Source organism: Harmonia axyridis, chromosome 5, assembly GCF_914767665.1.
Source record: "Harmonia axyridis chromosome 5, icHarAxyr1.1, whole genome shotgun sequence".
NCBI lineage: Eukaryota > Metazoa > Arthropoda > Insecta > Coleoptera > Coccinellidae > Harmonia > Harmonia axyridis.
Window position 1 is genome coordinate 37,086,870 of NC_059505.1, and position 21,416 is coordinate 37,108,285.

At 33.5% G+C, this 21,416-nt stretch overlaps 3 protein-coding genes across 4 annotated transcripts in view; 2 read left to right on the top strand and 1 right to left on the bottom strand.

The window, feature by feature from the left end:
* Window positions 1–45: 45 nt before the first annotated feature.
* LOC123681064 (stress-induced-phosphoprotein 1) lies at window positions 46–2,794 on the top strand. Its single transcript, XM_045619255.1, has 4 exons — window positions 46–289; window positions 372–704; window positions 886–1,654; window positions 2,029–2,794. The coding sequence occupies exons 1-4, from the start codon at window positions 275–277 to the stop codon at window positions 2,559–2,561; spliced, it is 1,650 nt and encodes a 549-aa protein (XP_045475211.1). The 5' UTR covers window positions 46–274; the 3' UTR covers window positions 2,562–2,794.
* Window positions 2,795–4,369: 1,575 nt separating this feature from the next.
* On the bottom strand, window positions 4,370–8,744 carry LOC123680080 (protein mothers against dpp). Of its 2 annotated transcripts, none has more exons than XM_045617754.1 (2): window positions 8,607–8,744; window positions 4,370–8,240 (listed from the first exon to the last, which is right to left on the bottom strand). In XM_045617754.1, the coding sequence occupies exon 2, from the start codon at window positions 8,231–8,233 to the stop codon at window positions 6,863–6,865; it is 1,371 nt and encodes a 456-aa protein (XP_045473710.1). In that variant the 5' UTR covers window positions 8,234–8,240; window positions 8,607–8,744; the 3' UTR covers window positions 4,370–6,862. The 2 variants fall into 2 exon arrangements, with proteins under 2 accessions (XP_045473710.1, XP_045473709.1); XM_045617753.1 differs by having other exon boundaries at window positions 8,498–8,646.
* Window positions 8,745–13,314: 4,570 nt separating this feature from the next.
* LOC123681120 (restin homolog) overlaps window positions 13,315–21,416 on the top strand; it is a 127,928-nt gene continuing 119,826 nt past the window's right edge. Inside the window, exon 1 of the mRNA XM_045619335.1 lies at window positions 13,315–13,528. Coding sequence (XP_045475291.1) covers window positions 13,478–13,528 — 51 coding nt within the window. The 5' untranslated portion in view covers window positions 13,315–13,477. The remainder of the gene's footprint in view (window positions 13,529–21,416) is intronic.

The window sequence follows — 21,416 nt, forward strand, 5'->3', positions numbered from 1 at the left end:
TTCACAGTATAAAAATAAAATTTGCCAGAAAACATGAATCATAGAAGTATGTTCCAATAAAGTAGCCGGATTAATGATATTAATGATAAAGAACCACAGAGAATAGACCGAATATTCTGGAATGTGCTGGACTACATGAATTGAAATTTTAAACGCGTGTTATATTTTCTTATAAGAAGTAATAATCGATAATCAACAATTTTATTACTGTTTATAGTTTTCTTTGAGCGAGTAGAAAAAGGGCAGTGTTAATATAATTTAAAATTGAACGAGAATGTCTTCGAATCAGGTAGGAACAATAGCACCATTTTATAAGGATTAAGTATTTAATGAGAAAAAACTTAATTTTCATTATTTATTTGATATTATAGGTGACTTTGTTGAAAGATAAGGGAAATGCAGCCTTACAAGCAAATAAGTTCGATGAGGCAATCCAGTATTACACTGAAGCTATTAATTTAGATGGAAATAATCATGTTCTATATTCCAATAGATCTGCCGCTTACGCTAAAGCTAACAAATACGATTTAGCTTTAAAAGATGCGGAAAAGACTGTGCAAATCAAGCCTGACTGGGTTAAAGGTTATTCTAGGAAAGGAGCTGCTTTATCATTCCTTGGGGAATATGATGAGGCTCTTCAGGTTTACGAACAGGCTCTGAAACTTGATCCTGATAATGCTTTGATCAAGGAAGGTGTTAAAGAGGTAAGTTTTCCAAGATTATAATGACATGCAATAGAATATAATCGTTTTGAGAATACAATATATTTTAATAGGGTCATTTTGTAATTTTGTTGAAAGTTAATGTTTCAATTCTATCTGTCACTTAGGCTGATGTCATTTGTGGTATATTCGATTCATTTTCTCAGTAATTATTATTTTTAAGGTGTTGGCCCAAAAATCAGCTGGTACTCAGAAATTTGGGAATCCGTTCTCTAGAGCTGATTTGTTTATTAAACTCCGAAACGATCCGAGAACCAAACACTTTTTGGATGACCCTGAATACTTAAATATACTTCAAGAACTCCAAGCAAATCCCAACAGTCTAGGAACAAGAGCAGGAGATCCTAGAGTGATTACAACATTGAGTGTTCTTTTAGGTATTGATCTAGAATCTCAGGAACCAATGGACACAGAACCACCTTACACACCCCCTCCAAGGCAACCTCAACCAAAACCAGAGCCAAAAAAAAGCTCTGAACCCGAACTACCAGAAAATAAAAAATTAGCAAAACAAGAAAAGGAACAAGGAAATGATTTCTACAAAAAGAAACAATTCGATGAAGCCATTCAACATTACAGCAAGGCCATTGAACATGATCCTACTGATATCACTTTCTATAATAATCTAGCTGCTGTTTATTTCGAGCAGAAAGAATATGAGAAAAGCATAAAAGAATGCGAGAGAGCCATTGATGTCGGTAGAGAGAATAGAGCTGATTTCAAATTGATATCCAAATCTTTCACTAGAATTGGCAATGCTTACAAAAAACTCAAAGACTTCAAAAATGCCAAAATCTATTTTGAAAAATCTTTGTCTGAGCATAGAACTCCTGAAGTTAAAGCTTTATTGTCGGAAGTAGAGAAAATTATCAAAGTTGAAGAAGAGAGGGCATATATCAATCCAGAATTAGCAGAGAAAGAGAAAGAATTAGGTGAGTCTATAACCCTGTGATTTCTAACGAGTTTTTCATTATTTTAATTAATTCTATAAAAATAATTGCGAAAGAGTTATTGTCATATTTGGAGTTCCTCATAAAATATAAATCTCTGTCCACAATAACAGAATAATAATGTCGGAAAAATCTACAAGAAAAATAAGAAAATTAAAAAAATCTCTCATGAAAATAGTTGTATTGTGTGCTTTAGCTGCGGTCTGTTAAAACTCTTATCTATCCTTGTGAGGAAATATACTATTGAAAAATGAAAAAACTAGATATTCGGAAATCCCTAACTGTTTTATAACCCCTTAAGTTCTTATATGAATTAATTGTTTAATAAATTTTTAACAATATCCTGTTTTTCATAGGAAATGATTTATTCAAAAAAGGAGATTACGGCGCTGCTGTTAAACATTATTCCGAGGCCATTAGGAGAAATCCAAGCGACGCCAAACTTTATAGCAACCGGGCTGCATGTTACACAAAATTAGCCGCTTTCGATCTGGGTCTCAAAGACTGCGACAAATGCACAGAAATAGATCCCAAATTCATCAAGGGCTGGATAAGAAAAGGTCACATTCTACAAGGCATGCAGCAGTCCAGCAAGGCTATTGCTGCTTTTCAAAAGGCAATAGAACTGGACCCAAACAACTCCGAAGCGTTGTCCGGTTATAGAAATTGCACGTTGGAAAGCGCCGGTGTGGGTGCTGACCCCGAAAAAGTGAGACAGAGGGCGATGGGCGACCCCGAAATCCAGCAAATATTGAGGGATCCGGCCATGAGACTGATTTTGGAACAAATGCAAAACGACCCACGGGCTCTTCAAGATCATCTAAAGAATCCTGATATAGCCGCCAAGATCCAAAAATTGCTAGCATCCGGTCTGATTGCTATACATTAAGCTTCTTGTGGAAGATTCCGGAAGAGTTAAGTCACTCCATTAGCAGTTCGATAAATGATTTTGTAGATCAAGACTGCCTTGGATGTTTCTTTCATTTTTGTTTTTAAATACATCGAGTTTCACTCGTCATTCGAATGTGCAAAGTAGATATTTTTTGTATTGAATTATGCATAATTTTCAATTCCTTGCTGATGGTTCTTTAAGACCTGTAATAAACGATGTTATTATAGGTATTTGTCGTTTTTCTTACTTGAAAATCTCTTAATAAAATTTTCATCGTATATTGTGTGCTTTTGTGGAAATTAGTCACTTGTAATATTGAAATTTCAAAATTGATTATTTTTTTTTGAAAATTTTCAATTATTAAAGTATAAAGTATTGTATAAATCAACTTATATTAGAGAACAAAAATTAAAGCAGTTTTTTAAATTACTAACCTTCAAACATTCCATTATCAATCTATGACCTAAAAACCTTTGGAGATATCTATCCAATTTTAGATTAAACTTCTGGTGAAAAAACCACTAGACATATTTTAAAAGCCTTGACTTTTTGGAAGATATTTGAAATATCAAATTGTTTATTGATGTTTTTTGAGCACTTACAAAAATGGATATTTCCAATTTGCATAAATATGCCTCGAAAAAGTGAAATTCAAAGAAAACGATAATATGCAATTTTTTTTATGTGAAAAAAAATAGAATTAAATGGCATGAATATGCCTCGAAAAAGAAAAATTCAAAGAAAACGATAATATGCAATTTTTTATGTGAAAAAAGTTGGAATTAAATGGCATAAGTTTTCAATGACTTCTACAGGAGTCTGTTCAACAACTAGCATAATTATTAATTGAAGAAAATATCGATATTCGCAGTAAAACGCAAATGACGTACGTGTTTACTTCAAATTGACGTCATCGTAATGTCATACAACTCAGTGTGTTACTCATCATATGATAGTAACATTACTAACTATGGATTAGTTGAGTTTTTTGTTGTATATTTTATAGAATTTTTACGTCAAATAAATGTATGTGTATCTTCTTTAAAAATACATTTATGAGGATGCCAAATAATCGATTTGGCCTTAATTTATTTCGGTGTAAAAATTAATTGCTATACTGCATTCTAGTTCAAGAAGTCTAAAAATGACAAAGTTGACGCTATGAAATAAAATTAAAAACATGCATTGCTACAGTGATACGGAACACAATACTTCTAGTAGCAAAGATCCAAAAAATATGATTTTTTTTTATATTATATAGTAACTCTGCTAGACTGAGAGATGGCATTATGGGCTGCGCCTCTTTCGGAAGAACGGCACTGTTTGAGACATAAACCCATCCGTTTTATGGATGAGTCACCATGCTTCGCTATGGAGATTGTAGGTGTATAAGACAGGGATCTGCGAGTCCATACTGACTGTTCTTGAGATGAAACTCACCAATCCTTTGAGAAAAGGATTATAAATAATACGAGTGTTTTTTTTTTCTATTATATTTTTGGCACTAAACAGAATTTTTACTTGTTCTCTAAAAGTTTTTTTAAATCTGTAAACTACTTTTTCCACTTATTTGAAATATTGTATAAGAAATGAAATTATGAGTACTGCATTGAATTTTGAATAAAATCTATTTTTGAAAGAAAAAAATGATGAAATCAAATTTACTGCAAAAAGCTAATCAGTTAAAATAGCCTAATAAATTAACTTAATGACAAAGTACCATATCTTTGGAAAATTTGGAACAAAAATTGAGAATTAACAAGGCATACTTATGGTTAGGAAATGATCTGCATTAAAGAAAATACTTGTACTGATAGGTATATATTCCAGTAATAGAAAACATTAATAACAATGTACGAAACATTAAAATTTACATGAAATTAATATGTTGCAACTAGAAATACAATTAAGCAAGAAATGGCAACTTACACATATCACTCATAGAAAAATTTGTGAAGTTACACTGAAAAAAATAGGACACTTATGTCACATATTCACTTTACTCTTTACATTTTGACACAATCTACCTAATAGTGGCAGTCAATCAAATTTTTTAACATCAATTAATTTGTAAAATGTTCTTTTCGACTTGTGAAACAGGAGTAACAAGAAATTCAGAAATAATGCACTTTTTTTAATTACGTTTACATTTTGTCACAGTTAATTGGAAAATATTGCAGAATATTTAGAATATCGTTTTAGATGAAACTTTCCTCCTAAAATATCTTTAGTGTATAAAATTCATGAAGGCACAGCAGCAAAAGCCTCATTTTTGTAAGCAGGCACGGAATTGTTGCCAAAATATCACTTTCATTTTTTTTTTCAACTTGGTTCACAGGATATTTCAAAATAATTTGCGAAACTTAGCTCAGCAAGACAATGAATATTTCTTCAATATTGGGCATAATTGAAATTATTCACTTGAAAAAAAAAATACCAATATTGAAAAGATAATGTAAGTATACACAAAATAATTACTTTGGTTCACAGTTAAATGTATCAATTCAAATAGTCAACTGAAAGTGTTGGGAAACACTATGATGAACAGCCTGTACTTCAGGAAGAGGATGTCATCAAGTAATATATAAGTACTCATACTCAATATACATATTACAGCAGTAGACATCAGATGTACAGTTATAATTGCAGAATCTCAAGCAAATATCCAATCTTATTACGTTTTTTTTTCAAAACCAGTCTGAGAAGTTCACACACACATATACAACAGGTTTCAACGTCTTTTATCAATTAACTTAATGCACTCAAGATGTAAATATTATGGTCGGATGTTACATCGTTAAATAGTACACTGGATTATAGGTTCAAAATTAAAATTGATTTCTTTGTTGGATAACAAAAACAGAGTATCTTCTCTAGGAAAACTTTTTTTCTGGAATATTCTTAACTTACTTGTAAATGTTTATATTGAAAGACAGTTTCTAATTCAATATATGAGAACTGGAAGTCTTTATGGGCAAAGTCAATGGTAGGAAATCAGAATCCAAAACCTCAACATAACAATTTTGCTAATTCAGTTAATTTATGTGTTTTAAACACTCACTAGATTTTTTGACACTTTCACCCAGTACCCTGTGAATTATTCAATCGAGAGGTTCTATATTGAAAATTACGCTTTAGGGATACAAAGAAAGAAGGATCTATTCATTCTAAAAATTAATGAGGTATGGTTCAATCTAAATTTTTCATAAATATAAAAAAATGCTTTCTAATAATAATAGTTTTGGTCTGAATTCAATAAACAAATATCGTATCGAGAATTTATCTAACATGAACTATTTACTAGAGTACAGAAAACTTCTTTATCTAAGTAACACTTGTCATAGAACTGATTGGAATAATTAAATTTATCTATTAAAATCTCTTTCTATGAATTAATTTGAACAATTTTTCGAGGACACATTTTTGTCTCAAGTAAAGATAAAATTGAATATGTACTGCTAGACAACAAACTATCAAGTAAAATTCATCGAAATATGTTTTCATTTATTCACTTTTTTTGAAACTTTTTATTCTTATGGATACAATCATATTGATTTTCATTTGCCATAGTCGAGAAAATAGAGACTATTTACAAATTTACATTCATAGGCTGTAGGCATATGAAAATCCAATGAGAAAATATGGCCTCTTGATATATCATTTTTTTAATTTTAATATCTAATAAATCAAATAAGAGATCATAAAAGCACCTTTGAAGAATCTTAAAAAATAATTCAGTTTGGAAGCTGCAACAATTTATTTATACTCATATCGTGAAGAAATTAACACCTTAATTAATGAATTTTTAGAAACAGACTCTCTTAACTTAGGAGAATTGCACAAATTTTTCACTTTCTTTTGGAAAAATTATAAAATTTTTGGAATTCCAATTTTTAAATCACAATTTTCTTGTGACTCATAGGGAATATTGCACATTCAGAAGAAAAAATCAGGGTAAAACGTGAACAATTTATGTTATTTTTGAAAACAATGATTAAAAGAAAATTTTTTTTTGGATAAAAATGTTTCCAACGTTCTTAATATATCTGTATAAAATTGTCCATGTTTATTAAACCCTGTCAACTTCATGATTTTGTAGATCTTAAAAATTAAGCAACAAAATGTATGCAATAACTCAAATTCGATATTTGATACAGCAATAATGAAAAACATTAAAAATTATCATGTACAAAAAAAAAGACGTTTATTTGTCTAAAAATAAAATTTGGTGCTTAGACAGGAATCACTAAATACGACTCAATTCAATTTTGAAGAAATCAGAATGTTCACTTACTGAATTACGATACTGAACTGATTGCATTGTGAGGAGCACCCATCTGCGTCAAAACCTTATCCAACCACTGCAGAGGCCCATGAAGATGAATCTCTATCCAGCAAGGAGTGCTGGTCACGTCTTGTCGATGATATTCAGCGCCCCAACCCTTCACAAAACTCATCCTGATCGTACACATTTTTGTCAGTTCATAAACGGCTTCGAAACCATGATTGACACACTGTGAAAGAAGCTGAGCGAATTCTGCATTGTTGAATATTCTCAACGAGCAACCAGCCGGTATTTTGCAGACAGTAGATGGATGGAAATTGTGGTGATGGTTGCAATTTCTTGATTGCACAAATATCGGAGAATCAGAGAGACACTCCGCATAAACTTCACCATTCACATAGTACAGATGCACCCCTTTGCCTATATGTCGCCTAGTGTTCTCAATAGTAGAGTTACGATTAACGTTGCTCAACTGGCCAAGACAGAATCTGTCGGAATTGTTGCTAGGGTTTGTGAATCCATCCACTATAACTGAGGTGGAATGACAATGGAATACCTCACCTACCCGACTATTCAACTCGTAGTAAGCTATGGAGGCCCAGAATGGTTGTTCTTGATAAGCCACTGGTTGGACATCATTGGCTAAACTTTGTTCAGGATTCTGATTGTTGTTTGGATTTACATTATTTTCATCTGTAGGACTATAAGCAGGAGGAGGGGTTTCTGCAAGATTGGCATATGGTGATTGGGGATTAGATGAAACACTTCCGGGTGATGACACATTAGACAACGGCGAACTAGGGCTCATTTGATTGGAATTGAAACCATTTTGAGAATAGCTCACGTTTTGGGGCATATTCGGCTCAACAAGTTGTTGGAATGGAAGTAATGAATGACCGGGTACAAAGTCATTGTGTCTTGGAACCAAAACAGGCGGTAAAACTGGGCTTTCCACTCTCTTATAATGATAAGGATTGATACAGACTTCCTTGTGTTTGGCAGAGAATGGATATTGACAATGTTCCAATGGCTTTAACTCATGGTGACTTTGCAGATCGGGCCATCTCCACACTCTACAATAGATTACGTGAGGTAATCCTTTACGATGGGAAACTTGGAGTCTTCCATCCAAACTTCTGGGAATTGTGACACATTTACTTGGTGTTCCAGGACATGATAAGGCACGTTCTAATTCCTCAATTGCACCTTTTCTTTTTTTTAGTTTTTTCACTAAACTATCAACAGCCTTTTCAGCCCATTTTTCTTCTTCATCTCCCTGTTTCCAGCCAAGTAGTTTCTTGACTGCAGGACTTGTGAATGAAAACAGGCTGTTTAGGGTTGATAATGGACCACTGCTAGAAGACTCTCCTTCCTCTATGTCCATATTAACCCTGAAAGAGAAATATATTATTATACAAGAATGCTTTCCATCAAAAAAAGTATCTATTCAAATACTGGCGAGTTGTGGTATCTATCAACATGCTAGTTCAAATAAGATTTCAAGTGCTTGCTTCCTGTTCAGAGGACGTCATCAAAGACCTATTTGAATGGAGAAATTAAGTGCACACAATTTTTTTGAGGCACTAATGATATTAAAGTTGGGCTCAAACAACTTGATGTGATTCTGTGATGGAACAAAATGACTCACAAGTTGTTGAAATGAGTCAGAAAATACTGATAATCCATAATAACACAATAAAAACAAAACGCTTATATATCCCCGAACTATTCTAATCTAAACGAACTTATTTACTAACTGTTATAACAGCGGATCCCAGTATTTATCAAGAAGGAAGGAGAGTCGTTTTTTAATCGTCAACAAAAATAAAACCAGATACGGACATGGGTCAAGCCATTAGAACAATAACAATACTTCCAGAAGTAGCTATCTATGATAAAACTGAACTCACCCCACTTAAAATCGCTAACCAATACTATGATCTATCAGATTATATATCGATAAGCATTAACTGGATTTTGAATAAGGGTTTAATACAAAATTGAATACTCAGAAAACGCTGACCGCCATGAAAATTTATTCGGACTTGGAGCAACCTTCCAGTGTTGTAAGATGGTGCAAATGGTGGTGTCCATTTTGCCATGCATAGCAGTGTTGCTTGTTGAATAACATCACGGTAGAAAATTGTGTACCCTTCCTTGATGTATGATTTGTTGCGTACCATAAATGAACAAAGTTTAGCAATTTTGATATTTTTGTAAGGAAAATATATGGGAAACTCCTAAATGAAACTTATGAAATTAATTCAGAATGGGTAATAGGTATGAAATTAATTCAGAATGGGTAATATGTATTTAGGTAAATAATTGTTAGAAGGTCTCTATTTTCAATTTCTCGAAATAGCATCCGCTATTTTGCTGTTTGCTATACGCTATGGTTTTCTTATTTTAGAATTAAAGAAAAACAAGGGGTGATAGATCGGGTCACTATGGACGACATTCTTGTCTTTGCTAAGACCCAATAAATTTATTTTTTTCAAATCTTTTCTATTATCGCAGTGATTCATATTTATTTCCTATAATCCAATTATTATTCCAAATATCAATACTTCTTTATCAAAGAGCATCCATTTACATTTTCTCTGTCCTTCTCACATAGTACTTCAATACTACTCAGTATTCATTCTTCTCTCATTACCCCTAAAATTCTATAAAAAACAATACAATTTTGAATAAATCTAAAATTAATAGAATATGTAGGAACCTGTCGATAAAGAATTGATTGGAAAATAAATGTTGCATCCTTTTACTAAAAATTCGAAACACCATAAAAATTCTGTTCTTCCTGTATATTCTTGTTTTTCATGAAAAAATTCGATACAAAATAAGTTCGTTTTCTGAGAGCTATAGTGTGGTTTAGACGATTATCATATCATAAAAACTTGCTTATTTTTTTTTGTGATGTGAAAACTGCAGAGCTGAAATTATGTATAACTCACTTTATCAATTTACTTTATTGACACTCATAATTTCAATGAAATCGAATAGAATAAGAGATAACAAAATTTTATATTTTGGAATTCCAATTTCTAATTTCCTTATTGTGACTCATAGGGAATATTGCACATTCAGAAGAAAAAATCAGGGTAAAAAGTGAACAATTAATTTTATTTTTGAAAACAATGATTAAAAAAAATTATTATTTTTGGATAAAAATGTTTCCAACGTTGTAAATATATCTGTATAAAATTGTCCATGTTTATTAAACCCTGTCAACTTCATGATTTTGTAGACCTTAAAAATTAAGCAACAAAATGTATGCAATAACTCAAATTCGATATTTGATACAGCAATAATGAAAAACATTAAAAATAATCATGTGCAAAAAAAAAGACGTTTATTTGTCTAAAAATAAAATTTGGTGCTTAGACAGGAATCACTAAATACGACTCGATTCAATTTTGAAGAAATCAGAATGTTCACTTACTGAATTACGATACTGAACTGATTGCATTGTGAGGAGCACCCATCTGCGTCAAAACCTTATCCAACCATTGCAGGGGCCCATGAAGATGAATATCTATCCAGCAAAATAATGAAACTCATAATTTCAATGAAATCGAAAGAATTGAATAAGAGATATTTTATAACATTTTTGTTTAATCTCCCAATGATACAATCTCTACGACTGTGGAGCATTGGCATAGACATTGTCTTTCACGTAGCCTCAAAGAAAAAAGTCTAAAGGTGTTAAATCACAAGATCTTGGAGGCCAGTTGGGATCACCTCTTTTCGAGAAATAACACGGTCAAGAAATTTTTCTTGCAAAATTGCGATTGTTTCGTTGCTTGTATGGCACGTAGCGCCGTATTGTTGAAAATAAACGTCGACGTTGTCCACATTAATTTCTTCACATTCCGTTTGTGGAATGCCCAATTCCCAAGATGGACGAGGAATCGACAAACCTGGGTTTTCGTCAACATTACGGTCTACAGCAACGATATTTTCTGTAGTTTTTGAATGGCGCACACGGTTCAGATTCTTCACATCACTAACTTATTCCAACAGCTCAAATTTTTTCAGCCTCTAAAAGTGCTTTAGTTTTGAACATTGTAACTGCAAAATTTTCACCATTTTTGTAATGAATTTTAACAATTTTAATGCGCTGTGTTGAAACGGCTATCGTTCCATTTTTAGTAATTGCGTAGTTTTACTTGTCAAATGTCAAAAATGACAGCTTCAAAAGTGACAGCTGTCCAGATAGCGGGCTATTCAAAATGAAACCTCTTTTTGGAAATCCTTTAATCAAGGGTGTTTTTTTTAGAGCTATAGAACTTTAAATTGCAATAAAACAACGATGGATTATTGGATTATTCGATTGACATATGACCGCCACGGCTGGCTCGAATGTAGTCCAATCTGGACGTCCAATTTTCGATGAATTTTCCCAACATTTGTGGCCGTATATCGGCAATAACACGGCGAATGTTGTCTTCCAAATAGTCAAGGGTTTGTGGCTTATCCGCATAGACCAATAACTTTACATAGCCCCACATGAAGTAGTCTAGCGGTGTTAAATCACAAGATCTTGGAGGCCAATTCAAAGGTCCAAAACGTGAAATTAGGCGGTCACCAAACGTGTCTTTCAATAAATCGATTGTGGCACGAGCTGTGTGACATTTTGCGCCGTCTTGTTGGAACCACAGCTCCTGGACATCATGGTTGTTCAATTCAGGAATGAAAAAGTTGGTAATCATGGCTCTATACCGATCACCATTGACTGTAACGTACTGGCCATCATCGTTTTTGAAGAAGTACGGACCAATGATTCCACCAGCCCATAAAGCGCACCAAACAGTCTGTTTTTCTGGATGTAACGGTGTTTCGACATACACTTGAGGATTAGCTTCACTCCAAATGCCGCAGTTTTGTTTGTAGACGTAGCCATTCAACCAGAAGTGCGCTTCATCGCTAAACAAAATAAAATGGACGTAGTGCGCGATACGTATTCCGCACAGAACTATTATTTTCGAAATGAAATTGCACTATTTGCAAGCGTGTTGTTCAGGCGTGAGTCTATTCATGATGAATTGCCAAACCAAACTGAGAATAAATCACTTGACAGCTCATAAAAGTTTAATGAGTCTACTTGATGAAGGATATTTAATATAAATCAAATAATTTGACAACTATTGTGTCTAATCCTTCACAATAATATATCTATATGATATATTTAGTTTATTTTTGTCTTGGAATGATATTCCAATTTTAAATGACAAATTTAATAATCAACCAAAAGAAAATTCAAAATTACTAAAAATGTATCAATTAAGTAAACGGTTAACTAATTGAACAACTACATCAACATAAAGACAGACTTACGTTTCGGAATTTTTGTATTTAATAATACAATTTTTCTTCATCAGTGCCTTATAGTTCAACGAAAATTATTAAATTTGCAAACTCTCCACGTGAACAATACTCAATCAAACTGCAAGCTAGAAACTAAAGACTAACTAAACGTACTATTTACTCTAATGAGGATTCATAGAGAAAATATTACTGAAGGTAGTCATAGATTTCTATCTTGTAATTTTTTGAAATATATATACAAATCGACATTTAACATTGAATAAACACTTTCAGGCATTTTAAATTTATCAATTGGTTGGTAATGACTCTCTAATCAATAAATGATTACATCAAATTATAAAAGTTTAATGAGTCTACTTGATGAAGGATATTTAATATAAATCAAATAATTTGACAACTATTGTGTCTAATCCTTCACAATAATATATCTATATGATATATTTAGTTTATTTTTGTCTTGGAATGATATTCCAATTTTAAATGACAAATTTAATAATCAACCAAAAGAAAATTCAAAATTACTAAAAATGTATCAATTAAGTAAACGGTTAACTAATTGAACAACTACATCAACATAAAGACAGACGTACGTTTCGGAATTTTTGTATTTAATAATACAATTTTTCTTCATCAGTGCCTTATAGTTCAACGAAAATTATTAAATTTGCAAACTCACCACGTGTACACTTGACAGCTGTTGAATCGGTCGCCATCTTGAACAGTAATGCCAACTTAAAGTTATATACCTCGAAAAAAACACCCATTACATGCTGTTTTTTGATTGTTATTGTCGTTTAGGCGCTGAGCGTAAAAATAAAGAATTCAGTTATTAAGCTAAGAGCATATTAGAATATTTCGATTGGTTGAAAATCCGAATACCAGAAAATAGATCAGGAAGTTATTCTCAATCTGAACTGATTTGGGCACTCCTTATTCTCTGATAGTTACGCCACTGGCTGTATTTTCCTACAGATGCATTTTAGGCCTAACATTCATACGTACTTTCTACGTTATTTTTTCACGTAGAATCCCCTATTTACATATTGCCAAATGGACTGTGAGTGACCAAAAGTCAGTTTTTCCGAAGTCATCGATTTTCGACCAGTCTCGGAAAATTCAAGTGAACATCGCATTTTCAGCCAATGCGCCGTGGTACGGCGTTTTCTTCACAACATGTCACGGCATTTATTGATCGTGATATCTAAGCGCCCTGTAGTTTTAGTGTGTATACCTTTAACCATGAATACCACTGAAGATTATTTCCTTGGCGAATGTAACATGTGAATTTTTTGTGTGAATGTTGTTTTTCTGCAGTGTCAGAGATTATATAGGTGCTAAGATGTCCAAGGTAGGTGGCAACAAAATTTTTGAACCTCGGGTCACCAGTTCAACCATACTGTTTGCGAAAAGATATTCAATATATTAAATGAAACAATAACGAAGAAAATAATAATGATATTCATTATCAAACACATCTTATGAACAGATAAATCTTAGAGGGGACTTAAAATAATAAAATATTGTTTAAAACATTGCAATAAGACTCAATTGCACAAATTCTACGTTCAAAAACACAAAACTAAAGAACTAAAACAATTTAAAATAGTCGTAAAAAAATCTGTTGTGTGATTGATTTTGTCTTGTTCTGATCTTCCGGAAAATGAAGATTTGTCAGCTTGAGGTGAAAGACTATATAATGAGTTATGTCATAAATTATCAGCTTCTAGCATTTTTATGGTATCAGGGAGGTTCGTTGACTTGTATTTACTTATAAATCAAAGATCAAAGTATGCAATAATAGTTTCTTTATTGTATCAAATATTGTATTGATGTGGTCTTTACTTCATGGAAATTCATTTTAAATCGAAAATAAATGGCAGTTTTTCTATATTCACTTTTCAATTCTATAAATTGCACTAATTGTATCGCTACACAGTGGCACCTTCAGATTTTGCCTTTTCGATAATAATTTATTAAAAATTTACTACAGCGTAAAGAAAAATTGTAATTTTTAATTTCTGGGTCAGAATCTAATTGAAAAGAGGGTGAAAATGAATCGAAAAAATGTTTCTCTATTACAGTATCATAATGAGTTCATTACAGTTCTAAAAACAGTGCTGTAACGAACTCATTACAGCATTGTTTTCAGTTAAATATTTCGTTTTGTGGTTGTCTATAATGACTTCCGATCCTATCAAATTTCAAGACACCTCAATTGTCAATATAATATAATTTGGATATAGTGAAATGATTTGCAACTTTATTCGCAATTTCTCTTGATTCTGGTGGTGTTCAATCGATTTCATTAGATATACCTAATTCACTAATTCAATGTGTAATTATAAATTATTTCAAAATTCGAAACGTACGACTCAAATTCAAATTCCGTAATCTGTCAATTTTCGTAACAGTCACACCAACTGCCAAGATGCAAAACAAAAATCACTAGGATGTATAATCTGAATTTTTCATTGAATTTCAACAATATTTCACAAAACTTGACTGAAATAGAGAAAATATGGTCTAATACTCGTTGCAAAAGGCAATTCCAACACTCATTCGTTCGAATTTCATATTCGTATTGGAATAGGAGCCCATTCTGCAACTTGTTTTAGATTATACTATTTTCACACAAATTTAATAATTTTCACGATATTCATTTACTAATGAATATCGTGAAAATTATTAAATTTGTGTGAAAATAGTATAATCTAAAACAATCCGATATTCAACAGCAATAACATAAAAAACTGAGGCAGTAGCCCCAGTTTTTTATGTTATTGCTGTTGAATATCGGATGATTCTATGAAATTATATTTAGCCACTCGTGGCTAGTTTTTGATGTTGAGTGTTAGAATGAGCCTTCTGTACGAGAATTTTTCATTATTTTCTCCACTGAATTTTTGTTGAAATCAATGGAATATATCCATAAATATAGTTTTTGTATTGAAGAATGTTGGTTGGCAAAACTGTTTTCTGTATCACAATTTTGACAGATAATAGAGACATCCGTGACAGGAGAGTCCCGAGTACCAACATAAAACAATTAAATATAATCATGAAATCTGGGCGAAACTGAGATATTCCCGCACAATATTGTTCAACGAAGTATGGCACAATGGTTTATGATTGAAAATATTAAAACAGAACTAAGACAATTGAAACAATGTAGTGGATGGAGCGAAAGACAAATTGAGATAATTAAATAACATGAGATTCACAGTGTGTGCAGCTTTTAACAATAGCCGTCTGATACAATAGTCGATAAAACAAAAGGTGAAAGCGGACATCGATCGTTACATTTTCCGGGCAGAGTATTTATAAACCGTGCATCGTTCATCAGTCTAAAGACCTGGATTGCAAATTGGGTAATATCTGCATTCTACATCTGCCAAAATTAGACCGGAGATTTAGGACATAAACAAATCATCGTGGCAACGTCGTTGGTTATTGCAGTTTCGGACTGAGAAGAAGAGGGAGGATCCGAATGGAGGTCGCGTAGTGGGTTCAGCCCTTTAATTTTTTTTTTTTTGATAACTTTCGGTTAGAAACTTTCGCTCTCTCGTTTAGTAACAAAATTGAATAGGGGGGGTATGTGTTTCCGATCCACGGAGAGAACATGACTTTAGCCTTTTATTATAAATAAATAATGTTTGTACAGGGTGTTCCAATTTCGATGTTCACTGATAGCATTTCGAGAAATATAAGACTTGGAGAAAAAATCTTCAAGGATCTCAGATCTCTTTTTTCGAAATAATAACATATTAGAAAGCAGATCATAGACATATTGATTCGTTCTCGAGTTACAGGGCGTTTCTGACAAATGACTGTTTCAAATGTTTCGCTATATCTTGGTTTCTGTACAAGATATTAAAAAAATTCTGAAACGTTTAACAATTCGTAATACACCACGCCGAGCTGGTCCCACCAAATAAATACTGAGCATGACCTTGGAACCGTGAATATTCGGTTTGGCTGTCGACGTGGAAGCATGGTGGGGATATACCCATGATTTTTTGCGCTTGGTATTATCGTAATGAATCAATTTTTCGTTTTCAGTCACAATGCGATGCAGAAATCTCTTTCGTCTTTGCCTTGCAAGCAGCTGTTCACAGGCAAACAAACGCCGTTCAACATATATCGGCTTCAACTAGAACGGCACCCAATTTCCTTATTTCTGAATCATCCTCATGACTTTTAGGCGTTTTGAAATGGCTTGTTGCGTCACTCCCAATGATCCTGCCAATTCTTGTTGCGTTTGACACGAGTCTTGATCAAGTAATGCCTCCAATTCTGTATCATCGAAAACCTGTTCTCTTCCACCAGTATGGTGGTCTTTGACGTCAAAAGCACCTTTTTTGAAGCATTGAAACCACTCTCGGCTCGTACTTTCACTAATAGCGGCCTTAGCATAGGTATTTGAAAGCATTCGATGAGCCTCAGCCGCAAATTTCTACATATTAAAGCAAAAAATTAAAACTTCAAATGACGAGAATTTAGCTCGTAAGCTGACACAAATTGACTTATAGTTCGATGGTGTTATGTAAAAAAATATCTAAGCTTATTGTTTGACATGTACGATCTATTTATTTCCACTATTACCGCTAGAGCTATCTATTGCAAAACGTCAGAAGCAAAGTTGTACACCTAACATATGTGAAATGAAAATATGAATAATTAAGTATAATTATTCATATTTTCAAGGGGAGCTACCGTTTAAATTTTACCTTACTACCATTCATCCAAAAAAAAATCTTTCAAATAAAATACCTTATTATAATTATTGACAAAAATAAAAAAAACAGAAACACCCTGTATATCTGTAGCTGCATGATGTGATTGCCTGGCTAATAGTGAAGCAATAAACAAAAAATATTAAGTTAGTGGAAACCTATTCGATATTCAAAGAAATAAGAAAGTGAGATTTACTCTCACACAGTTTTTGAACAACCCTCGTACTTTCAATCCCCCATGAAAATGAATACGCTCCTGTCCCGAAATCCCCGAAGATTCTCCACCAAATATCACGCCTTTGTCGCCGTTCCACCTTTGGGCAGAAACAATAGGCCCTGTCATACCGCTTCGTACATATGGGGGAAGGTTGAAAAATAATTGGGCAATTAGATTCGCTTCAGTTAATGGACCCAGTGTCGGCGCACTGTATTTTCGGGCATGGGGAAGTCTCTACGCCTGGGGATTTTCCTCTTTGTGAATTATTTGATACTACGTCCGGTAGGGTGTCGATTGTTTCATCGATATTTGAAGCAAAGCAATACGAGATTCCGTACTTTTGAAGTCGTAAACGCAGTGGCGTAGCTGACATTGGTGCTAATAAACACTGTAAATGTTAACACAATAATTTATTTTTTCCTTATATCTCGAAGAAAATTCCAAACACAAATATTTTTCAACAAAGAGTGACTTATGTGATGAAAAAAAGAATTCAACCATTCCGGATTCGAACCTGAGACATCGAGATTTATAGAACGGTGTGTATCCCACTAGGCTGGATTGGAGTAATTAGAAATGTGTTGAAGTTATTATGAAGAATCATTCTGGGAGAGAAATATTGAAAAATTGATTGGGCTAGAAATTTTCGGTAGAAAATATTGTAATTTTCATTTGAATTTTGAAATTATTCAACTCGGGTTCGAATCCGATTATTTTTTTTTTAACATCCCGATGCATAGGCGTACCACATTGCTTGCGCCGGCGCCGTTTTTCCGAAGTTCGAGGCTTTATTGTGAAAAACTGGTTATACATTTATAATTCCAAGCATTGTCCATCGCTGGACACTAATTTCTCCCATCTGCCATTTCGGGCAGCGTACAAATCCCGCGTTGAAAAAACTGGTAATTTTTTTGAGCAATCCACGAATTGATCCAATTTTTCACTTTTTCATAAAACTGGAAGTGCTGGTCAGCCAGGCCGTGTACCATTGATCGAAACAAGTGATAGTATGAGGAAGCAACGTTTGGAGAATACGGCGGGTTGGGTAGGATTTCCCATTTCAACGTTTTCAAGTATGTCTTGACCATTTTCGGGGAGTCGAGCATTGTCTTGCTGTAACATCACTTTATCATGTCTCTCGTTGTATTGCGGCCGTTTGTCTTTCAATGCTCGGCTAAAACGCATTAATTGCGTTCGATAACGATCGCCTTTGATTGTTTCAATCGGTTATAACAACTCATAATACACTACGCCGAGCTGGTCCCACCAAATACTGAGCATGACCTTGAAACCATGAATATTCGGTTTGGCCGTCGACGTGGAGGCATGGCCGGGATATCCCCATGATTTTCTGCGCTTGAGATTATCGTAATGTGACTCGTCTCCAGTCACAATGCGATGTAGAAATTCCGTCTTTGCCTTGCAAGCAGCTCATCACAAGTAAACAAACGCCGTTCATCATACCTCTTTTTAACCGTTCTTATCGATGGAACAGATACTGAATAACACTTATCAAACTATTCCTTCGCTTGCATAGTATTTTTCCCCGAAAAACCTCGTTTCTACTACTTTTGAAATAACAACAAAAATGTAGCCTCACTTCACCTTCATTATCTCAACCAACACTTGACTCGCATCTTTTGCAGCTTGATACCACCGAAAAAAAAGTGTTATAGCACTGGAGGTGCTATGTATGTGGCCCGTAACCTATTGAAGGACGGATTATTGGTTATTTTATAAGATGCGGAAAAATAAAAATCAAAATATTGTCCTCCAATCAGCTGGAGCTGATAGAATGCTAGCACAACTCTTTTAGAACCTCTTCTGGGATACCTCCAGTGCCGGCGCCCCATAATTTGGGCCAGGGGGGCCACCTCCACGCCTCTGACCACCGATAATTCTATCGCTAGTAGAGGACCCATCCCATCGTGAATAGTACGCGAATGACTTTTTAAAAACGATTGCCGTAGTCAGTCAGTCAGTGTGTGAACTCGGTTGAAATGGTGACCGCGTTTGCTCTCTAGGTTATGTTTATTGCGAACGAATAAGCCGCGGGTACGTAGTGCTAGACGAACGAACTATTTTTTTTTCGAACGACAATGCTTGTTTACGCGAATAACGCTGGTTACATTTAGTTTTTTGGGATGTAAGGATTGACAGCTCTTTTAGGGTGAGTTTGGGTGGTTATGTTGGTAGCCCTTTAGTTACTAGAGGGTGGGGGGTTGTGTTTATTGGGTGCAAAGGGTGTTGAGTTGTGGGAATGGTTATTTTGGGTTATTTTCTCCAAGAATTAACCTCTGGTATCGTAAGGTGAAACATTTTTAACACCCCCTTGAATTTTTCAAAGTTTACCTTTAGAATTCAACAATATTGTGTCTGCCATCAAAAGCTTTCGTCGGACTATGAGAACTGTATCGGTTGCCTACCTAGGGTTCTGTTCGTTAATTGTGAAAATCAGTTTAATGGTTTCGGAGGATATTTTGTTTTTCCAATAAATAAAGAAATACGTATCCGATCGAACTGAAATTTAAAAATCAGTTGCAAAACAGTAAACAGAATTTTGATGCAGAATTTCGTGAGGATTGTGTCATTCGAAGATATTTTTTTTTTTCATTAAGATATTTTAGAATTTATCTGTCAGGTTTCACTGAAATTTTGTATGTATACAGGGCGTCCTGAATTGGAGGTACAAAGGAGAGATTCCTTGGATAATTCCATGAAAAAAGTCCCATAAGTTTGGCCCGCAAACGCTTGTTTTCTAGATACAGGGTGTTTCTTGTAGACCTACTTTTTTGTGATGATTGTACCAGTTTATTGAATATTTATTAATCTTCGCTACAGATTGGGTAAAGAACTACAAAAACTTATAATTGAATAGCTTACTAGCTAGATCTTTATAGAAAATGTTGAGTTTCCTGAGGCTTACTAGAAAATTGTTTGAAAACCAAAATTTCATTTTTCAAAGCGAGTAATGGACCACCAAAAAAAAGTTCTGGAATAAAGAAGCGGGCACTGTACCAGAAAAAATATCACCCTGTAAGTTTGCATTCAGAATTAGCACATCACATGATGAAAACAATTCATATTGAAATATCTATGCCAAATTTAGGTTAAATATCTTGTGAAGGGTAGGTGTTGTGTAGAAAATTTTGAAAAAAAAATCAAACTTCAACACCCTGTATCTTGCAAACAAAGGTTTTGCGGTCCCATGTTCATGGGACTTTTTTCTCACAATGATCCGAAGAATCTGTGATTTTGGAACACTCTATAATCCAGCAATTTATCTTTCGCACTGAAAAAATTATCAGGTTTTTTTGATTTCATATCTCCTTGAACCACATAACTAAAATATCTTTCGGAGAACAGAGTGATTTGTTATGAATTCTTTCGGTTATTTGCAGAGAGAATTGAAGATGCCATGTTACAAAAAAGTTCATGGTGAAAAAATGCCACATTTCTTTCGAAAAATTTGTTAAAATACAATAAAATGATCGATTTTGTATGAATCGACAAAATTGGATGCGAAATGTACCTAATTTCTTTTTATTTTGGTGCTGATATGTTTAGATAAATGGCATATTTCGAATGGGGCGAAATCGCACCTTTGAAAATATTGTTTCTCAAGAAAAATGTTCCAAAAAAAAATGACGAAAAACATTGTGTTAAAAGTATCACGTAATTCTATGTGTTTATAACATGCAATTTTGCAGGCTAATGAAGTAATTGTGTTCGATTATAATGATTTGAAGGTCTTGCGAAATTTGGTGAATAATTAACATGAATACGAAAGTCAACAAGCCCACAGAGGGCAGTGATTTTCCTATTTTGGGTATTTTATACAAAATATCAAAGGAAAAATTACACCTTCCTGGAATTTTTAGTAAATCTTTTAGATGGGTAAAATCCAAAAATTAATAAAAACTTTGGTTCCTTCACCCTCTAGAGCTTTTCTTGAAAACCATAAAAGCTATTCACAAGAAATTTTCTAGAAAAATCGGTTGCTATACCTCATTGATTCTCCTATAATAGGTAGAGGTTGAATTCCAAGAATCTACTTAAAAAATGTTTTCTCAAACACTTATCAACAAATAATCATAGAATTGAAATTTTCATTCAGTTTGCTCAAAATCAACAATCGAAATAGTAAACGAAAATGGAAACAATACCCGACCTTCAAACTTCTTATCAATTTCAGATAAATTTCGAATTGTTGTAATGCTCAAAAGATTTTTGCAAACGCCACTGTTATTATTTCATGCCAATTCCACTATAACATTCGTTTATTA

Bases quoted from the DNA above. Each gene is read 5' to 3' on its own strand.
- LOC123681064 (XM_045619255.1), top strand. The intron at 705-885 runs GTAAGTTTTCCA...ATTATTTTTAAG, and splicing joins TCAAGGAAGGTGTTAAAGAG to GTGTTGGCCCAAAAATCAGC. The intron at 1,655-2,028 runs GTGAGTCTATAA...TGTTTTTCATAG, and splicing joins AGAGAAAGAGAAAGAATTAG to GAAATGATTTATTCAAAAAA.
- LOC123680080 (XM_045617753.1), bottom strand. From the start codon at position 8,535: ATGGATTATCAGTATTTTCTGACTCATTTCAACAACTT. The intron at 8,241-8,497 runs GTGAGTCATTTT...TTTCTCTTTCAG, and splicing joins CTGACTCATTTCAACAACTT to GGTTAATATGGACATAGAGG.